Source organism: Athene cunicularia, assembly GCF_003259725.1.
Source record: "Athene cunicularia isolate RWA chromosome 1 unlocalized genomic scaffold, athCun1 chr1_part1, whole genome shotgun sequence".
Classification (NCBI taxonomy): Eukaryota; Metazoa; Chordata; class Aves; order Strigiformes; family Strigidae; genus Athene; species Athene cunicularia.
The window spans coordinates 19279424-19301648 of NW_020799091.1; the positions used below are offsets into that span (position 1 = coordinate 19279424).

General features: G+C 37.4%; 1 protein-coding gene across 13 annotated transcripts in view; it reads left to right on the forward strand.

The window, feature by feature from the left end:
* Nucleotides 1–22225, forward strand: part of SGCG (sarcoglycan gamma) — a 149160-nt gene that overhangs the window by 98803 nt on the left and 28132 nt on the right. For all 13 annotated transcript variants that reach the window (XM_026860385.1, XM_026860403.1, XM_026860354.1 and 10 more), the window contains 2 exons: nt 12845–12964; nt 21903–21975. In XM_026860385.1, coding sequence (XP_026716186.1) covers nt 12845–12964; nt 21903–21975 — 193 coding nt within the window. The remainder of the gene's footprint in view (nt 1–12844; nt 12965–21902; nt 21976–22225) is intronic.

Sequence of the window (22225 nt, forward strand, 5' to 3'; positions counted from 1 at the left end):
CAAAGAGATTTTCAGTGCTGGAAGCAATGTAAAAGATATATTTTACTGAAATTAAAATATTTTAGTTATTGTGCCAGCCTTACCTTAGGAAAGCAAAGCCTAGCAAAAATAACAACAAATCTCAGGACAACTTTTTTCTCCCCTTCCCAGTCCCCACTTAGTCTTCTTCTGAAAGCGTTAAAAAGAGCAGGCCAGAAAATTACATGGGATGTGCTGAAATAAATATAAAGTTAAAAATATCTGCTCTGTAGGGCTAGAGACACCTAGATTGAAGAAAACTTGTAAACTGAAAATGTGATAGACAGAGAAGCCCATGTTATAGAATATGGACTGTGGTGTTTAGTGGAAAGAGTTCTCCTGGATGGGACCTGCCTTGTCAGTAGTGAGTCATTTGTAGCAAGTATCACCCACATTTAGTATTTTCCCTTCTAACTGGTAGTTTAATTCTGTTTCTCTGCTTTTCATCACCTGCCTTTTCTGGCTCTGTTCCCAGTAATGTGCAGTTCAGGTTTTTTTATACCTTATGATCTCAAGCCTCTTTAACCTTTTCCTAAAGAAAAGCCAAATATTTGCCATTGTCCAGACAAAAAGTTGTGTGGCTGTGCAGAGAGGCTGTATTTGACTTAGACAATATATGAGGAACCCAGTAGGAAGGAGCAGAGTGTAGACTGGAAGACGTGCATCTCACAGCGGTGGTCAAATATGGTCAAACAACAGTGACTGGAGTAAGTGACAGTCTATATTAAAGTAAATGCCAATCTATACATAGTTTATACTTTTAGCTATTGTCCTTAGCCAGTCATAAAATGCACGTATGTAAGGTGATGTTCCCTTATAAGAAGTGTGAAAAAGAAGTGTGTGCTTGATTTACTTCATATGCACAAACCTTTGCTAAAGAATTAATGTGTTCCACAGTTGCCAGCATGCTGGAACTATGTCTTAATACTCCTTTCACCTTACAAATATGAGTAGGTGCCGTCGTGAAGGAGCTGTATAGATAAGTTTGGGAACCTTGCAAAGATGACAATATGATGCAGTATCACTCATCATAACAAAAATATATTTTAACTCCTAGAAGGCTGTGATTTAAATGATCTGTTAAAATATATTAATAAGTTACTAGGAGTGATTTAAATGCTGCCATCAATGCTGTCTTTCATCCTGGCTTGTGTCAGCAATAGCGTGGCCAGCAGGGACAGGGAAGGGATCTTACCTCTGCGCTCGGCACTGGTGAGGCCGCCCCTCGATTCCTGTGTTCAGTTTTGGGCCCCTCACTACAAAAAGGACATTGAATGACTCGAGCGTGTCCAGAGAAGGGCAACGGAGCTGGTGCAGGGTCTGGAGCACAGGTCGTATGAGGAGCGGCTGAGGGAACAGGGGGTGTTTAGTCTGGAGAAGAGGAAGCTGAGGGGAGACCTCATCGCCCTCTACAGCTCCCTGACAGGAGGGTGCAGAGAGCTGGGGATGAGTCTCTTTAACCAAGTAACAAGCGATAGGACAAGAGGGAATGGCCTCAAGTTGTACCAGGGAAGGTTTAAACTGGATATTAGGAAGCATTTCTTTCCAGAAGGGGTTGTTAGGCGTTGGAATGGGCTGCCCAGGGAGGTGGTGGAGTCCCCATCCCTGGAGGTATTTAAGAGTCGGGTTGACAGTGCTGAGGGATCTGGTGTAGTTGGGAACTGTCAGTGCTAGGTTAATGGTTGGACTGGATGATCTTCAAGGTCTTTTCCAACCTAGACAATTCTGTGATTCTGTATAGAAATAACTCACAAGAGAAATGTGAAACAGATCTTTACTTGACAAATTTCTATGAATACAAGAATGGAAAAGGTTTCCCTCATGAATTACAGATATACTAAAATGACATCAAATGCAAGCAACTTCCACAATGAGCACTCTTGTTTTAAAGTTTCTACATGCTCTTTAGTTTACCTAAATGACATAGCTCTTGCAGGAGTTATCTGGACATTGTAGCTCTTTAAAAGATAAATTGTTGTGGTTTGGACTGTTCCATAATTGCACTGCTTTCAGAAGTCTCACTGAATATGAATACATTTAACTGCTTGCTAGGAAAAGAATACTTTACAAATAATAGGGTTCATATCTGTGCTTTACTCTTTTTTGACTTGGGTATCTCTCTGGATGACAGAGATACACATTTTATTTGAGATACTCTTTAAAATCATTTAAAACTCCTATATGACCATATAAACTCATTAAAACCAAGTAAATTTAAAAAGAAATCAAGAAGAAAAAAATAAAGGAAATTGGACGTTTAGTTAAGGGAATATGGGAATGTGATTGCTTTGGGCATATTTCTGGGAGAAATGGGACTTTAAAAAAAGGATGTTGTCCAACAGACAGCAAGGAAGGAATATAAGTAAGGCACAGATGTGAGAAGGTACAGGATTGGGAGTCAGAGGGAATTAAGAAAGCTGTGGAGAGAGATGCTTATAGGCAAAGCAAGGATGTCTACAGAACAGGTGGTAACTATTTTCATTAGAATAGCTCCTGTCTTTAAAATCATGAATAAAATTCAAATGTCATTATTACAGCTTGCTCATCAATCTTTAAAACTGAAATATCTAGAACTTTCTTTGACAACGAAAGAAAGTTGAAGAAAGCTGCTAACCATTGTCTCCAGTATTCTTACCACTTCAAAGCCTTATTCAGTTCTAGAACAGAAAAGAAATACAGCACCTTTGATTTATACTGAAGTATAGCAAAGCAACTCAGTGTAAAAAAATATCAAACTTTTTCAGTAATGAATCGTAACAAATATGATATGTATGTATAAAATATAGACTATATAGTCAATTATCAGATACTTAATAACAACATTGGTATCGAACAGTAAATGATGCTTCACCTAAGTAAACACACTTACATATACAGCCTACCAGCAGATGAATATAATACAGTCAGATTTTTCAGTGGTGTTCCAGTGGAGAATATTAAGGAAGTGGATGAAAAGCATCATGTTTCCATCCGTCTTTACTGAAAAGTAGGGCCAGTTTTTTAAAATGTCTATTTTTCAAGGATCATGTAAGGAGTCTTCAACCTGCAGAAGACCCTAAGTTCTGCTTATAATATGTCTTTCAGGAGAAAAAAAAAAAAAAACCACGAAGGAAAGAGGCTTTCAAAGTCATGCAAGGTCTATGAGAACAGATTCCCATGCAGTGGACTGCTGGTCCTCTTCCTAGTTCAGTCATTTACAGCAAGGAACAGTAACATCAGTAGCTTCAGGTCAGAAGTTCAGGTTAAAGTATTTAAAGCTAGAGGGAATTTATTTAGATAGCTGTATTATGGAGCTGTTCTGCATTTTGAAACATGAAATCAGCACCACTCAGATAACATGGGAATATGATAAAAGTCAGAATGGTTTATGCAGTCTGAAAACACAATTGCAGTCAAAATACTTCTCCTGAGGGAAAGCCAAATATTTTCCTGTCCATCACATTAATCGGAACAGCTGTTACAACGCGAGCATTTGTGCTAGCTCACCCCTCTTTTTTCAAACAGGAACAACATTCTAAGGAACAGCTGTCACTACCTGATGTATTGCTTCATTAGCATTAATTGCCTTCTATAAACTACTACTTTCCAATGTCAAATCACTTCTGGTTTTCTTATCAGCATTTTGATTTTCGTTTTCAAGTGATGGTATTTTTTCATCAGAGACACAATAGGAAGAAAACAGGGTTAATGAAGCATGATGTATGTAAGAAGAGTTTGATGGTGTTTTTACAGGGAAAACCCTGAAGCCAGTTTCATAAACTCGACTTAATTAATGACATTGCAAAATCATTTAACTTTTCCTTCTTTATTTTTCCCAGAAGGCTTTCATTAAAACCTCTATTTTTGTCCAAATAAGTTCTTTCTTATCTTTAAGATAAAAGCCAGAATATATTTCTTGAAGATCTTTGTACTGCAGGAAGATGATTATTTGCACAACTTTAATTGCTGTCCAGCTGGGTTATAAGAAGGAAAGATACAACATAGGACTAATTAATAGAAAGATAAATTAGAAAGTTCATTGAAGTATTTTTGAGGTGATTATGTCTTCCTGTGATCAAGAACTTATAATATTTGTTCCAAGGGGATTAAAGTAGGGTTTTTTACTTTCAGAAGTATAAAAATTTTTTCTACCAATGAATCTGATCATATCAAGACATACATGCTAGTTTAATTTAAAAGTAAAATTGAGTTGACTCAGATCAGGCAAAATTTAGAGAATGACAGGTGGCTGCTAAAATATCCTACAGACTTTTTAACTGATACTCTTTTCTAATTTCCTGTTTTAATCCATGGCAGATGTGTTTCTGTTCTATATTAAATGCATAGGCTATTAGTCTTTTGTGAGACAATTGTGTATTTAAATGATATGATGTTGAAAAGAATTAAAACAAATAGCGGAAAAAATTAAGTAGCAATCAATATACATTTAAATTAAAGCTAGCTAAGCATATCATCATGAACACTTATTTATGAAAAAAGTAATTTAGTCATTATAGCTACAATTTACTATTTAGACTCAAAAATATCCTCTTCTGAAAAAAAAATATCATTGATGTCTATGTACCATATATAGTAGAGTGCTTACCATAGCAAGATTTACACACCGTGTCCCCAAATATGCTAACCTTTATGAAGAAATATGTGTTAATGTTCATGGTCAGCAATGCTAACTTAAGCCAGACTTTAAACATCCTCTAGAAGTTAATCAGGTAGTTAAGTATATTGGCAACTTGCTTAAATATGCCAGCATCACAGTTAAGGCGAAATTTCACTTGACCAAGGGGATTTTACTCCTATGCTGTCACTTCTAACTGTGTCTAGAAGAGAAAAGCAATATGCATGTAAGTCTACAGATCTTAGCTCTGAAAAAAAGACTAATATTTGTGAAATTATTTTTTTATTTGGAAAAAGAACCAGGAACTGGATACCTGTCTCTCATCAGAGAGTAATTATTGATCTGAGTTTCCCCATTCTCTCTTTATTTCAGTGGAGGAAGGAATTAAAAATAAGTGGGGAAAAAATGAATTGTTAAACATTTTATAACCTTCTTGACTTTCACAGTCTTCAGGAAATTTGCAATCCCAAACATATTTTGGTTCATATGGTATAGTAATCATTAACATAAGTCATTGAACGATTATTTGAGTCTAATAGTTACTGCTAAAGGTGAAGACAGTTCCTGTACTTCCTTCCTTTAAAGTAATAAGATTGAATTATTTGCATTGGTTAATGTTAGATGAATTTGTAAAGGTTAGCTTAAAACAGTTGAAATTTATTGTGACTATAATCTATTATAGACTTTGGATAACTAAGTACACTTTAAATCCTAGTCATTTCAAGTGTAACAGCACTTTCATCTTAAAGCTAACAAGACTCCAGATGGCAGTTAGTGGCTAAAAAAGGAGCTAGATCCCTATCTTCTTGCAGCAGGTCTGCAGAGGACACCACTTGTATTGGTGCTCTACCTAAACGTGTATCTGCAGCGTACCCTTGTGACAATGGGGTCTAATAGCATACTGGGTTACATCATTCCATTCCTGGGAGACTGCATCTGGAATACTGTGTTAAGCCCTCACTAGTATGACAGAGCTATGAGCAAACTGAGACGACCAACATAGGGAACCATTGAGATGATCAGGGAGTGGAAGCACATGAAGTATAAGAGGATGAAGAAGTAGTGTTTGTTTAACCTGCAGAAAAGAATGCTTAAAGGAGGCTTCTAACTTCTGCCTGCTACTGAAAGGGCGAGAGACAAGATGAATCCAGACTCTTCTCAGAGGTGCACAGCAAAAAGGACAAGAGGCAACAGTCATAGGTTGCAGTGAGGCAAATGCAACTGGGTCGAAGAGTGGGGAAGGAAATATCACTGTTAGAATGGGTTGCCCAGGAAGGCTGTTGAATCCTCTTCGTCAGAGGTATTTAAATTTCACCTGCACACAAGACCCTGAGCACCTTCCTCTGACTTCCAACCAATGTGACCCTACTATGAGTAGGAGGTAGGACTAGGTGACCTCTTATTTGCATTCTTCTGTGATTCCATCTTGCCCAGTCTTCAGCTGGTGCTCTGGAAGGGTTCAGGTTGCTTACAGACCCCATGTCAGACTTTCGAGTCTAGTGTAGAAGTCTTAGATACTCTGGGGCATCTAAAATGAGATAGAGGCCAGGCAGAGAATACCAAAGTACATATAATGGCAGTAGACAGCTATGTTGGCAACTGAGTGATACCCCATCTGTTTAATTGGTCCTCTCGCATTGTCCTCTGCCCAGATCCTGTAGGCATGCATAGAATATTCTTGAAATGCAGTGCTAGAGTTGACCTTATGAAATTACACTCATGGCTTTCTTTTTTAAATAAAAAATATTGGAGGAAAAAGAATTATCCATTATACAGAAGACAGTGTGGTTAAAGTATTCTTTCACAGATGAGAGACTCCGATTGTCTGTCTCTCTGCATACAGGGTTTCAAATTATCATGCCTCAACTCCTATAGTACTTGCCTTTTCACCTCACCTGTCTGAGGACTGTGTGTTTCATCTTTTTCTGTTGAAATTATTCATGATGCAACAAACTCTGGATTCATTAAGCCTAAGAGAAAAAGTGACACCATAGCCTTTTTGTCAAATCACTGTGTGAGAAACATGATCTCCTATTCCTGCCATGGTTTCTACATGCAATAATCCATTTTAGAGTGAAATATTTCATGGGGTTATTTTTTTATATTTAAATAGAGTATTTTATAAGGATAATGCATAGATGAAGACATTTAGTTAGCTAAATCACTCTGAGAGGGGAAAGTAGGACCACCTAAATACCTAACACTAAGTTGGGTTGCCAGTGTCTGTATGACCACTCAGAACCAATTAATTTAAAGATCTGTAGACTTATGTTCAGCCATAGAGAACAACAAAGTGTAGGAACTGATGACTGTAAGGCATACTTACTTCAGCCTGAGAGGGCATAATTGTTGCATCCATTGCATAAAAGGAAAACAGAGACAAAGAGGAAACAGGAGCAGCAAGTGTTCTATTAATGTATTAGAGATGTTTTCAAGGTGATGAGAGATGTATAATATGGACATAAAATGTATATATGGGGCTACATGTTCTCTGTAATAATACATTTGTTCTAATAAAAGACCAGTGAGTACTTCCATACCATTCCATATGAAAATCTGACTAATTTTATGCTTCTGAAAGTAATGGCTTTACATTTATTGGTATCATATTACTCATAGAACTAGAACTGAATCTGTAGGAGTATTACATTTTTAATACACTTTTAATGAGATCTTATTTTAAGTAAGGTGCTCTGATCTAATAAAAATTAACTAAAAAATGAAATTGCATAGCAATACCCAAAAGCACTCAGGATTTTTGGCTCATATTCAACACTTTGGTGATTCTAGGCAGTAGGAGAAGAGTGAAACATACGGAGTAGGTGACAGCCATAGGTTATCAAAAATTATGAATAGCAGAAGGTAGTAAGGAAAGAAAAGCTCTGAAATTAAATAAATAATAAATAAATAAATAAATAACTTTAGCATTGGAAAGCCTTTTCTTCTGAAAGATATAAAGACACACTAGAAGTGCTTAGTCCTTGGCAGAACTAACTGGATTTTGTGGATATGCATTTTATGGAAGGCCCTATTTTTGATAGAAGATTCTTTGCTGTCTTGTTATTCTACATTTGTATTGGCCTGGAATTCAAAGGCTGGGTAGTAGTAGAAGGGAATTTATTTAAGTGCTTTTCACCTGAAATGGATTCACTAAACAGGAAACCAACCTTCCCTGGAAAACCCCTAGGAGAGTCAAGACTGAGGAGGAGAAACAAAAAGGAAGACTATTTAGCAATGTGCTCCTTTGCAGGCAGTAGGTCACTTGTTTTTGGAATAATTTCTCATCGTTTAAAGGGTCATCCTCATTGTCAAGAGATGTGATGATCAGATATGAGTCTATATCAGAACTGCATGTGTTAAAGGAGAAAGTGTAAAGACACAGTGGGCAATTATTGGTCAGCCTGATTAGCAAGAATAACTCATCGACCTGGGAATTCCCATGACACCTCTGGCAGCAATGGGAAAACAGTTCAAATGTTCTCTATAACCTGCATTCAGTCATGTTACATTTTTAATTGTAGGATTTTATCAACAAGTATGATTATATAGTATTTGTTGACTTACATGTAGTTAATATACTAGGGTTGTACACAAAATGTATTTAGGAATTAGGAGATTAAAGTTTCAGATGTTGAATTTGGCTATTGCTTATGAGCTGAAAATTAATCTTACTGGGGTCACAATACAATTAGTGTTATTGCAATATAGCTAGTGCATGTGTATTATGAAATACAACTAAGAGAAGGTAATGGCTACTTTTGGTTACACAAAATTATTCCCATTTCTTTAAAAGCCTCTTAACTGCTTTTTGAAATTTGTTCCACGTATACTGTAATCTCTCATCTCTAGCATCAATAAAACATATGATTGAATTTGGTTTACCCTAGTATTCCCTCTGGAGATTTAAAATACATCAGTTATTATCCATACCATTCTTTGATAATGAGGATTATCTATAGAACAATCCTTGTCCCACTTTACTGGGGCATTTGTCTTGAGAAAACTATGAACCTAAAGATTTATTCAAGTGTGCAAGGACCAGGATCAAAAAGGAGAGAAATCTGGATGCAAGGCTATGAGTTGTACTGTAGTTTCAGGAAGCCACCAGTTAAGACTCCCTTGGGAATTATATAATATGCAGTGAGTGCTCTTAGTGCTTGCAGAGTTTTTTCTTATTTAAGCCATTAAAATATAATGGGTGTAGTTTGCAATGCACCCATTTTTGAGATCCTGCCCAACTGCCCTCCACATGCTTAAATTCAGTGTTTAAATTCTCCTAACTCTTGCTCAGAAAAAAAAAAAGGTAAGAGCAATAGGCACCAAACTTTTCTTAAGCATGACCGTAAACTAATCCTAAACACCTTAACAAGTCATTCACAGCATGACCACAAGTAGGAAAGTGTTTAGCATGTGGGGATAGACTACGTCTACGTTAGCAACCAGACCAGGCCAGGACCCACAATGTGCCCCTGGGCAGATGGCATGGCACAACGCTCAGCTAAACCCACTTCCCTCCAGAAGTGGAAAGCTTCATCCGTCTGCTCTGTGAGAAACAGCCCCTGGTCAGGGGCACTGTCTGGGAGGACGTTGTGTGGCACAGGTCAAGACAGTGCCAAGAGTGTGCTACCAGATTAGCAGAAATTGGCAGTGCTGGTCCCCTCTGCCTTGGCTTTCTCTAATTTATTGGTATAGATGTGTTCATTAGCTTATTAAAGCATACTGCCCAGCCAGAATGAGCACTTTGCTACAAATCCTGTTATGCCTCTTGTTCCTTGTCTATCTAAGGAGATTTTTCTCTGGTTTTCCCCTATCTCATTATTTTAGGGTAGGACTCCCTCAATTTCTCCTATTAAAGGAGTTCTGTCTTGCCTGGAATAATCAGATATTAATTGAGTGGAATAAAAGAGGAGAGCCGAGGAATGCGCTTATGTGGTCTAATGTTAAAATCCATTAGCTGGGAATAGAAAGGCTAAATCCCAGCCTTGTTCCAGTGACTTGGAGCAGGGTCAGTGCATGCATAAACCAATATGATTAAAATGGTATATATTGCATTTCCAGTTGTATCAGTAGGAACACCGTGCCTGAAAATTGCATTAGAGATGACAGATGAGGAAGTCAGTCTGCACCAGGTGCATTTATTATCTATGCCTGTTTACACTGGTTAGGTGATAGAAAACAGAATTTGGTCCAAGGTATGTAAACGATCTTTAGTGTGTATATATTCATCCTAAATTCAAACAGTTAAAGCAGCTCCTATATCTTATAACTATTTGCTTTTGTCATGTCACATGTCTCTGTGAATTAATCTGCATTTTGTAAAAATCCCATTAATAAAAACCTGTCAATTTTCTGGCAATATACAGATGTACAAATTATATTAAGCAATTCATGCTGTTTGACATAGGTCTTTCCTGTTCTTACTATGAGAAATGTGAAAAATCTTTCTTTTACAAGATTGCTTGTGAAATAGATTCAACAAATTAGCAAATCAAGAAAATAAATGTACTCCTAAAAGAGATCAAGCTAGATCTGGTACCAATCATGTCACTCTTCTCCAGTTCTTTCAAATCCTTTTTTTTTTTCTCAGTGATTTATAATCAGTGAAAACTTCTGTGACTACAAAGATGCTGAGGAGGAAAGAGCAGAAGTGCCACTGTTGAGGCCCAGCAATTTATTTTCAAAGATGAAATTCCTTTGTACCAAGGAATTCAGTAGATAGCATTACCTCTAAACATACAGTAACTTTGTCACATTAAAGTATTTTTTTTGTGATCATGTGTAAATAATTAACAATTAATGTATAAATTAACAGTATTTCTGACTTTCTTAGCGTATTGTTCGCAGTCTTGCACAATAGTTCAAATACCCTTACAGCACTTTCTAATTAGTATTTTAAAATTACCCACATTATAAAACCTCGCAGTTTAGAACTGAACCTGTGAAAGGTCTTGGGGCACCCACTTTACTTTAAAGTACGTATACCTAAAATGTAAGTCTTCAGGATCTTCAATGAGTTAATAATTCTTTTAATCAATAGATATTCTATAGCTATATAAAAATATTTGCTTCCAGGATGCTAGACCTATTAAAATACTGACAGCACTGAAAAAAAAAAAGATTGCTTAACCTTGTCAGAGCAGATATTTTAATTGCATGCTTTTTAGAGTGAGGTCCAACAATAACCAGGGTTAGGAGAAGAAAAGGTGGTAGTACAGTTTTTCTCCAGCAGTCCTACCCCGTGCATTGACTGTAGAAGCTGAAGATTTGGGTTCCCTTCCTGTGGAGGAAATAAAGACTCCAAATAGTACCTTCCTTTTCTATACAGTGTAAACAAAAGATACCAAGAATCATTCCTAAATCCCTTCCAGCAAAAACATGGTACCCTCAGTGTGCCTGAATTGCCCAAACTATATCATGTCAGACAGCAGAGGCTTTGATTTGTTTTCCACACTCATGCTGAGCTTTGCAATTATGGTGTTGGATGGATGAATGGGAAGAATGAGGAACTGGCCCCTACAGCACCAGTAATGTTGATAACAGCCGGTATACTGAGGCCTTTCATTTGTTTGAATAAACAAGGATTACCTACACTATATAAATGGGCAGTTTCATTACTGCTGCTGGGCAGAGACAGAAACGATAAAACACCTTAACCAAAATCTTCTAGGAAAGTATTTACAGGCATCCATCCTTGCCTCACTTACCCAGAACTGCTTCTTTTGCTGTAAAAAAGCCCCAACAGACTGTTTAATACCTTTTCACGGAATGAAGATAGTTTCTGAGTTCACTTTTTGCAATACTCTTCTTAGAAATAGTCGGGCTTTAGAGAAGAGCCAAACTGAGATCTGTAAGGCTGTGCCTGGGTGCACAAGTCCAACAGAATGTAATGTACTGCAAAGTTCAACCCTCTATCCTGACCATTTTCAAGTAGAATCAATATTGGGGTTTATGCCTTAAAAGTGTTGCCCTACTTTAGGACGTTATGACTTTGATAACCCTTTCCATGCTTGGTGGGCAATTAAAAGCAATACTTTGCATCTGATGAGTGAATCAGTAAGGAATTTGTATAAAAACTTACAGTATGCATCTCTAGCATCAGCTACCGTGCAGATTTTAGGAAACACCTGAATGTATTTCTTAGCAGTATCAATCATCTGTCACCTAATGCCATTTTAACATAAGATCTAACAAAAAAAAAAAATCCTATTTCTTTGAAGAATTACTGCCTGTAATATATTTAACATTTATGGTAGTCAGCATGGTAATACAGGTTCTTCCTGGGAAGAAGCAGCTCGGTACATCTCAGTCCCATGGATAGTCTGTGAATTACCTTTATTAAAAATTGCTGAAAAGGAGTCTTAACTGCTTTGACCATTCTCTGTAATTTTAATTCTGAACATAGATTTAGATGATGACTCTATCAGATAGACATTCAGATTTATGTAATGTGAATTTTTAATTGATCAGGTTGTTAGAAAGGGTAATATTAAGAGTTTGATTTATATCCACTTACCAAACCAATACTGTAGAACAGGATGTTTTACTGAATTTAGGATCTGGTAGTATATAAAGACTCCCTTGCACACAATTATTTTGATTTTTGGTGTAACAGATCCAATTGCAAATACTCTCATAGCTTTTTGAAACTCTTCTAAGAACATGATCAGTAACATTTGTTAGATGTGAAGATAAACTGGCATTTGTTATGAAGAGCTGAGGGTCCTGCTCTTACATGGGGGGTTTGTAGTTCTAAAGTATTTGAGCCTCCCTAATCAAAAGGGATGATGCTGCAAAGACTCTGGTAATTAGTTTCTATGTTTAAAAAAAAAAAAAAAAAAAAAAAAAAAAAAAAAAAAAAACCCAAAAAAAAACAAAATTAGACACTCATACTGATCAAAGAATCTTAGCAGTTTCAATACCAAGAACATGAATGTTTATCTTGATCAATTTGTGAGGGATTTCCTAAATTCCCTGGAAACCCAATTTGAAAGCATGACTGCAGGCACAGTTTAGAACCACAAATTAGATCATGTACATAGACTTCAGTACTTACAGAGCCACTATCCTTAGAACATCTGGGTGCTTCATGATCCTTAATGTACTTAAATGAGTCACTAAATTATTAAGATCACAATTCAAATTATTAGCACTTTGTATAGAAAAATGCAGAAAGCTGATGCAAACATTCCATTATTCTACTGTTCTTTGCAGGTCCTAAAATGGTAGAATTCCACGGTCAGCAATTTCAGATCAACTCAAAGAACGGCAAGCCACTTTTCACAGTGGATGAAAATGAGGTTGTAATTGGCACAGATAAACTTCGAGTCACAGGTTTGTAACAGTTTAAGAAATGCTTAAATAACAGCCACAGAAAAACACAATAAAAATGGCTTTTTTAAATATGTAATTGCGTTTGAACACCAGTTCTGGTTTTACCTCATTAGGAAATGGGAATCTGAAGATATCCTGACCTTTTTCAGTAAATAATCAGTAAAAACTGTTAACAGCAAAATCATAATATGCATTTATAAATAGCTATTTATGTCTGTATGTACGTATTTTATTTTAAAGCCATTAGTGATTGGAACTGTACTGGTACATTTTTTTCTGAATTATTTAATGTTTCTAGTGCACAATGTTAACTGAGGCTGAAAAAATTCTTGATATTCCAGTCTGAGTTGTATTGAGTTTTATCTGTAGAAACTTTTTAAACTCTCTCTGATATTTTCATATGGTTTTATCTTTCAAAGTGAAAGCCACTGTATTTCTGCTCTGTGTGTAGCACATATGTCACAGGATGGTATTTGAAGTATATTTAAAATGTCATATGTCAGAAGACAACTTTATCGTAGGCTATTTCTGCGAATCACGGAAGTACTCATTTACAAAGTAAGATGTCATAGTTAGCACAAGAAAAGCTGTTTCCTTTCATATGACCTGATAAAGTCAACCTTCATTTTCCAGGTGTAAGGTTGCATTAAAACAAGTACATCAAGGTGTGATTTCTCTTTGAGCAGAAGAGTCTATCAAAGCAAATACTGTCATTATCCTGTAACTTGTTTTCAATTAAATTTTTAATATTTTCAACCCAATTGCAACTATCATGTTTAACTTTTGCTAATTACAGTCCTCTAAAATCTTGAGGTCTTAATTTTAATGGCTATGTTCATATTATTTCACTGTGCAAAGCTACAACTGTGGTAGTAACTATACAATTAGTGTTTCAAAGCCAAAGTTAAGTTATAATAAATGTGTTAATAAATTTTGTTTACGCCTGAGGGTCTTATCTTAAGTTTTTTACCTTTTAACCTAATTGAAATTGCAACTTTGTTTAACCAGGAAACCATATCAAATAATTATTGTTTGCCCAAGGGATGCTAAACTTTAATAGAAAAGCATGTTTAACAAAGATATGAAAAACTGCATAATTGTTAACTGATTTGGAAAAGGTCTATCTCTCCTCAAAGTAAGTAAAAATCATTCATACAAGAGTTGAAATTGTTATGCTAAAACATGTATTCTGACTCGTCCAATATTAATCTTTACCCTGAAAGGATAATTGTTTACTTTAGCAGATATTGTAGAAAGACACATTACCTGTTTCTTTTTTACACTGTAGTACAATTCAAAAGCAAATCCATTAAAGTCAGTGAGGTTATTTCAGTGTAAAATTAATATAAGTTAGAGGAGATTCATGCCTACTTTTCTTCAAATTAATTTATTAAAGTTGTGATTTAAATTATACTATTAGATTAGCATGAAGGATAAATTACTAATACTTTGCCTAGTGAGATAATTTTTTAAACATTTTAGAGAAGATTAATATAAAATAAATTTTGAAAAGTTCATACCATAAAAACCAGACTACCTCAGACTTAAAATACACAAAAAATATTTTGCAGTTTTTTATGTACAATATAGTAAACTATTTGATTTTACTTCTCCTTATTTGTGTGAATTATGAAACACTCACTAACAATTTGTAAGAAAATCTGACAGTTTTCAACTAAAATATAATGTAGCAGAGAGCAAATGTCTGTGATTTATGGTATTTCAGGAACAATGAGAAAGTCTAAGAACAAGCTAATCCAACCCAACACCTCAGGAACTGTCATTTTCCAAGAGTTTGGTATGTTTGACCTCATACTGTTTCAGTCAGACGACTTCTGTCCCATGTAGTAGAATAAAATAGCAGCAGACTCTGTTCTCCTAAGAAGAGCAAATGCCTGGAGAAAAACCATGGTCAGCAAGTGTCTCAGATACCCCACAGGGTCACAGACAGGTCTAGATACCCATGTCAAACAACCGAATTGAACTTCCAGTCAACAGAGTCAATGCAACCTAGAGCGTGAAGGAGACACCTAGACCTGGCATGGGAAGGGCTCTTCTGCTCACCAAACACAGTTGTCTGCTTAGGATGAGCTCAGTGGCTCACTCATCTCCCTTACATATAGTGGCCGAGATCAGATGCTAAAACGTAAGCATCCAGCAATGTCTGAAACACCTTAGGGTGTGTGTGATGCCACATGGTATTGCTTTATCTACAGAAGACACTTCCTTTGATTGTGGCAGTCAGAGGCCAGGCAGGATGTACAACTGTATTTTAGATGGCAGCAGGTACATATGATTAGGCAGCTAAATTCTGCCTCTAGCTCATCTGTGACACCTACATCATAGACACTTAAATTTAGGTGTATGAAATTGAAGCTCAGCTTAACCCTTCATGACAATTAATGCTACCTGAAGGAGCATGTACTCAAATTACATCCTCTTTGCAGACATATATTATGCAGCTACAGAGGTATCGAACATCAGCATTTTATTCTGGTAAGATTTTATACATTCAGTTGGCACTGTGACAGTGAAACCCACCTTGTAACCATTGTATTGGCTGGCAAAGAGGCAGTTGCTTTAGAACTCACAATATTGTTATGGCAGAAGGAGTGAAGTCACAGCACTGGCTGGAAACAGAATCCTCCTGCATAAATAGCTAGAGTCCATGGCTATGAGTACTGTTTTTCACTGCTTTGCCATCCCTACAAACTTGCCAGCTAGGAGACTGTCCATAGAAGGAAGAAAATAGGCTCAAGTAAATAAACTTTTATAAAATAGAAAAATAATTAGCAATCAGCAGATATAAAGTAATCTCAACTGCTGCATAAAAAAAACTTTTTTAAAAGCACAGATTATAATTTATATTTTATGACTGTTGTATTGGGTAATCTTTTAATGATGAGTAGGTAAGAAATTAATAGAATGCAGTTGCTTCCCCTCCACTTTTCTTGAAGAAAAGTTGGCAGGACAGAGGGGATCAGTATCTTTATGGAGAAGCTCTCTCTGTCTTGTTTTTGAGCCACAGTGGTGCTTAGACCAAGAGACATGCCATCCTGGACCAAGAGATAGGAAGAGATCCCTAAAACAATGATCCGCTTTATTCAAACAAGGCTTCAGCAACCATGATTGCACTCAGGTCTCACAAATCTTTCTTTGTGTAGATGTTCACTCCCCAGATCCAATCAGTTTTGCCAGGTTCCTCTTTCTAACATCTTTCTGTGCATATACAGGCATCTCTAATACAAGTCCAAACTTTGATAAAAAAGTGAAAGTTGGACTAGAAGATATATCTGATTTATCAGCTCACATCCCTTTCATAGACAGAAAAATAGGTCATTAAGGCCTTTGACACCGTTTCTTACAGCATTCTCCTGGCAAAAATGGCTGCTCGTGGCTCGGGTGGGCACACACTTTGCTGGGTAAAAAACTGTCTGGATAGCCGGGCCCAAAGAGTTGTGGTGAATGGAGTTAAATCCAGTTGGGGGCTGGTCACGAGTGGTGTCCCCCAGGGCTCGGTTTTGGGGCCACTCCTGTTCAACACCTTTATTGATGATCTAGACGAGGGGATCGAGTGCACCCTCAGTCAGTTTGCAGATGACACCCAGTTGGGTGGGAGTGTTGATCTGCTCGAGGGTAGGGAGGCTCTGCAGAGAGACCTGGACAGGCTGGAGCCATGGGCTGAGCCCAACTGGAGGAGTTTCCATAAGGCCAAATGCCGGGGGCTGCCCTTGGGCCACAACAACCCCAGCAGCACTACAGGCTTGGGGAGGAGTGGCTGGAGAGCTGCCAGTCAGAGAGGGACCTGGGGGGGTTGATTGACAGCTGGCTGAACAGGAGCCAGCAGTGTGCCCAGGGGGCCAAGAAGGCCAATGGCATCCTGGCTTGTGTCAGCAATAGCGTGGCCAGCAGGGACAGGGAAGGGATCTGACCCCTGTACTCGGCACTGGTGAGGCCGCCCCTCGATTCCTGTGTTCAGTTTTGGGCCCCTCACTACAAAAAGGACATTGAATGACTCGAGCGTGTCCAGAGAAGGGCAACGGAGCTGGTGCAGGGTCTGGAGCACAGGTCGTATGGGGAGCGGCTGAGGGAACTGGGGGGTTTAGTCTGGAGAAGAGGAGGCTGAGGGGAGACCTCATCGCCCTCTACAGCTCCCTGAAAGGAGGGTGCAGAGAGCTGGGGATGAGTCTCTCTAACCAAGTAATAAGTGATAGGACAAGAGGTAATGGCCTCAAGTTGTGCCAGGGAAGGTTTAGACTGGATATTAGGAAGCATTTTTTTCCAGAAGGGGTTGGGCGTTGGAATGGGCTGCCCAGGGAGGTGGTGGAGTCCCCATCCCTGGAGGTGTTTAAGAGTCGGGTCGACATAGCGCTGAGGGATCTGGTGTAGTTGGGAACTGTCAAATGTGAGGTTAATGGTTGGACTTGATGATCTTCAAGGTCTTTTCCAGCCTAGACGATTCATGTGAATTTCTTTTATAACCTTATCCAGCTACATCTCAAATGGCAAACACTGTTCATTTTTATATCACCAAATGTGGACTTCTGTGTAAAAGGTGCTGTGGTGATGGTATGGATTTCTAAAGATGACAGAGGAACTATATGCAAATCAGGCAGAGCACAGAGTAGAGCTTTACAGAGTCTGCCCACACTGGTGATGTCTAATGTGGAGACAAAACACACTAGTTGAGTTTTAGAGACACATCTTTTCCTTTTGAGGTAATTATTTATTATTTTAGCAGTAATAATAGACTGTGTTGATGTAGTCGAACTACTATTTTATCACCATGTTGCAGTATTTAAAAGGTGGCCACAAGGAAGATGGATACTCCCTTTTTACAAGGAGTCATATGGAAATGACGAGGGGTAATGGGTACAAGTTAATCATTGGGAGATTCTGACTGGACACAGGAAAAAAAATTCACAATGAGAACAATCAGCCACTGTAATAATCTCCTCAGAGAAGTGGTCGATTCCTCAACACTGGACACTTAAAATTCATCTCGACAGGGTGCTGGGCCATCTTGTCTGGACTGTGCTTTTGCCAAGAAAGGTTGGACCAGATGATCCTTGAGTCCCTTCTAACTTCGTACTCTATGATTCTGTGATACTAGGCTCCATTTACCTTTTATTGCTCTGACAGATAGATATGCTCTTTCATGATTCTGTAAGTAGCTATTAATGTTATTTTTGAAAATTATTAATGAAAGTGATAATTTCCTTCTCTAATCTTTCTAATAATTGAAACTATATGGTTTATGGCAGGTGAACTAAATAAAAAATGTTTTTACAGACATAGCAGGAAAATTTATAAAAATGCAAACATAAAGCTAGGTTTTTAATAGCAGTAAACCAGTATCATGCCATTAGGTTCCATGTGGCTTCCCCAGTATGCACTGGCCATTTCAATGTTTTCAATCTGAGGACTGTATCTACAGTAATGACACACTATAACATGAGGACAGTGAGGATGCTTTACAAATGTGCCACTCAAAATACTTCACTGGAATAGAGGCTTTTCAAGAAGGACAGACTGGAAAGGTGTGGGAGGAGTTTGCCTTTATGTGCGAAAATGCATTGTGCTCAGCCTTAGGATGGATGAGGAGCCAGCTGAGAGATTATAGATCAGGATTAGAGGGCAGATCAACATGGGCAACATTGTAGTGATTGTATACTGCAGATCACCTGATCGGGAAGAAGCCAATGAAGCCCTCTTCAGACAACTGGAAGCAGCCAAGAGAAAACTGATATGTCTTTCACTCCAGAACAGCAGTGTTATCAAATGCTCAGCTTTTCCTATAGATCTTAAACCAAGATGGAAATGAATCTTGTATCCAGCCAAGATCCTCACTATGTCACACTATTATTTGGGTATCAAGAAATCGGCACAAAGTCAAATTCTACCGTTGTGGCTATCACATGTAAGGATATGCAGCAGTGTAGCAAGGCATGAAATTTCAAACTACGCAGTTTCATATAACTGGCATTGTATAAAACTATGCAGCTCACCTAAGAATGGGAATTCACTTGTATCTTCATTGTACTTCATCTTGTGACACAGTACAACTAAACTGGTACTGAAAATTGCTGAAAAATTTTAACTGTCTAAGGAAAAAGGAATTTGAATCCAAACCATACTCAAGTGTAAGAGCACACCATAGAATGTATGATGGTATACAAGATGCATGGAAGAGTAAGAAGGAGGAAGGGGAAAATAAAGGCAATTTAAAAATGCCTTCCACAGTCATCAAGCCAAAATGTGCATCTGCAACAGCATTTTGTTTAGTCAGACTGCACTTTTACTGCAGATCTGATGGTTCTGACAGTTCTCATGTCCCACTGGTTTATACCATGGAGGAGTTAGGGAGTGAAAACAATGGATACCTTTTGGATGAAACCAAACTGAGAAATGGGCTCCAAGAATTCATTTACTTCATCAGAATTGCAAATGTGTTTTAAATCCACAGGATGAGACTAGAGTAGGTTCAAAGTAAAATCCCCTAGATCTGTATAGTATGAGCAGCAGATCTTTAGCACCAAGTCCATCACTCCATAAATCCACTCTTTTCAGGTCACATTACCTCCTAATGTAGACATATGTAAAGACTTCCCAGAAATACAGTTGGAAGACATTATGATCAGGCTATCTCCCCTGATAAATCAGGTCTTTGGAGATCATTCAAAGTTGCTGGCAAGTTTTTTGTTAACACGGGTAGTATTGTGACAGTATATATTTCAGTGAAATTACAACTCATTCACTGTAATCCAAAATGAAAATCTGAGTGAAGAAAACAGTGAAATGCTTGCTTTGCTCAGAATTGTCATGTAGGACACAGTGGAATAAAGGACAGTCAGGATTGTGGTACATTCTCAAAGGATCACAGTGTCAGAAGAAACACATTTGAAGCAGGCCCTGCTCAAATGAAAAACTTTAATTCATTGACACCTCTAGCTGGCAAGTAAACTAATTCAGAAGTTTTGACAGATCAGCGTATCCCTAAAAATACCTGAGTTTTACCAAATCAGCATTTTCTGACGGACCTATTTAATTCTTTCAGGTGTTTTTTTTTTCCATCATCACCAATGTGTAAGGTTGCCAACTTGTTACACCCACCAGCACAAATACAAGAACAGGAGAATAATTAACTATGTCTGGCTAGACAATAGGTTTTATCTTGCATAATAATCTTATTGCTAACAAAGAAGTGTTAAAGTCCTGTCTGAATTAATGAATTTTATATTTTCCAGTGGTATATTCATGCCAGCTAGCAGATTCCAGAAAGATTCATCTATTTAAATTGACAATGAGGATATCAGCAGCTAAATAAAATTTAAATAGGAACTTAGAAATCCATGCTTCCTTGAACTGCTGAAGTGATTCAGTATGGTAATTCTTATATTTTGTGCACTTCTCTTCAATCCAAGCTAAGCAGATTTCGTTCTAAGGAATTATGATTTCATCTAGAATGCTTCTCAAAAAGCAGCACGTTTCATGCTTTCTTAGGACACTGTGAGAACTTTCCCCCAGCCTTCAGTTGGCTCAGCAATGTATTCATTTTTAATTGGTTTCTCTTGATTTCACTTTTTTTCCTTTTACCAAGTTATCTGTGGTTGCTCCCACTATATTTATTGGGTTTTTTTCTGTTTATACCACATCTAATACCATATAATACCACATGTATACCATCTACACCATACTTTCTAATCATCCATTTCCCCTTGTCTTCCCTTCTTTCTGCCTGATTATACATATACTTTCACTTTTTCATCTCAATCTCATCAGGTTTTCCAGACATAAACCACAAAAAAACAGTTTTCTTTTGTTACACATATATTTGCATTTAATATGTATTACATGCACATGCTTGTGTGCATATTCACCAGCCTGCAGCTCAAGAGGGCTCTTAAGAGTTTGTTTCTCTAGATGGAGTCCAAACCCCTTATTTAGGGCTTTCTACAGCCCAGAATTCTTTCCTGAGAGTAACTGCTTTCTGTTTTAATTCAAAGAGCAGCCAGGAAAGCCATGTTGAGTATTAATATATATCCTTGGTACATATTCACCTGAAAAGTGTTTATATATGTGTATCCTCTAAGCTGGAGAAGATCACTCATCCTAAGCCCTCCCCAGTTTTGGATGAGTGCTTTCACAAAGCAGAAGGCAAGAGACCACCCTTGCTGCAGCTGGTGGTGTTTAGTTGCTTTTTTGAGCCATCTCTGTTGTTGAGGGGCTTTTGTACTAATTCAGCTAGTTCACTGATCCCAGTGAATCTCAGGCAGCAGAAGGTTGCTGAGTTGGTGATGGACTAGTCCTCAGGAGAGCAGAAATGAAGGTGCTTGGAAAACTTTCAGGTCCAATAAGGAGGCTCCTCGTGAGGTTGGGTGCCCGCTGTTTCTTCCTCGTTGGGATGAAACTACTCTTATTACAAGAGGTAAACTATCTGATCCCATAGTCATTACCATTTTATGTGCATAAATACCATTTTATGCTCAGCAAGTCTGCCTAAAAATAGGGAAAATCTTTGATAAAGCTACATGGCAGAATTTGTGCTATGTATAGAGTAGTCTAAAATAAATTATTATTTAGGTCTGTAATATTTGCAAAGGTTTTATGGGACTTTTAATTATCTCTATTAACTCTAAGGGAAATTACATAGTAAAAATCTTATTTCCTTATTTTGTTGTCCCAAGTAGTTTAAAATTTCTCTGTCTTCAGACTTCTTAGATTTCATTTTAGGAATTTACACCTATACTTTACATTACTTGTGGTGTGCACTGTCTCGTTCCAATCAACACTGCAAGACTGTAGCTTTATTTTAATTCTTGTTAATATATGTTTTCTTATCTTAATTTCTGATATCAAAGTGGCCATATAAATCACTGTCACCATTTTTTTTTACATTTGAACTTTACAATATAGTGGGTTTCTTTGTTTTTTGCAGGGCCTGAAGGAGCACTTTTTGAACACTCTGTAGAAACACCACTTGTGAAGGCAGAAGCTTTTAAACAACTAAGGTATGAATTTATATATGTAGATATTGTTTGCTATAGATATTCACCTTTTTCTGAACACAAGATTTTCAACAGCATTTGCAGAACTGCTAATAACTTTTCTGTTTTACATGAAAAAATATTGTTTTAAAGGAAAGTTACACATACAATTTTGAAATACATTATGAATTATTTATTGCTGATGGTGAATAATTAAAGCCATATACTGTGGAAAGTTTTTCTGTAAACTTCTATTTTTCAGTTTTGAAACACA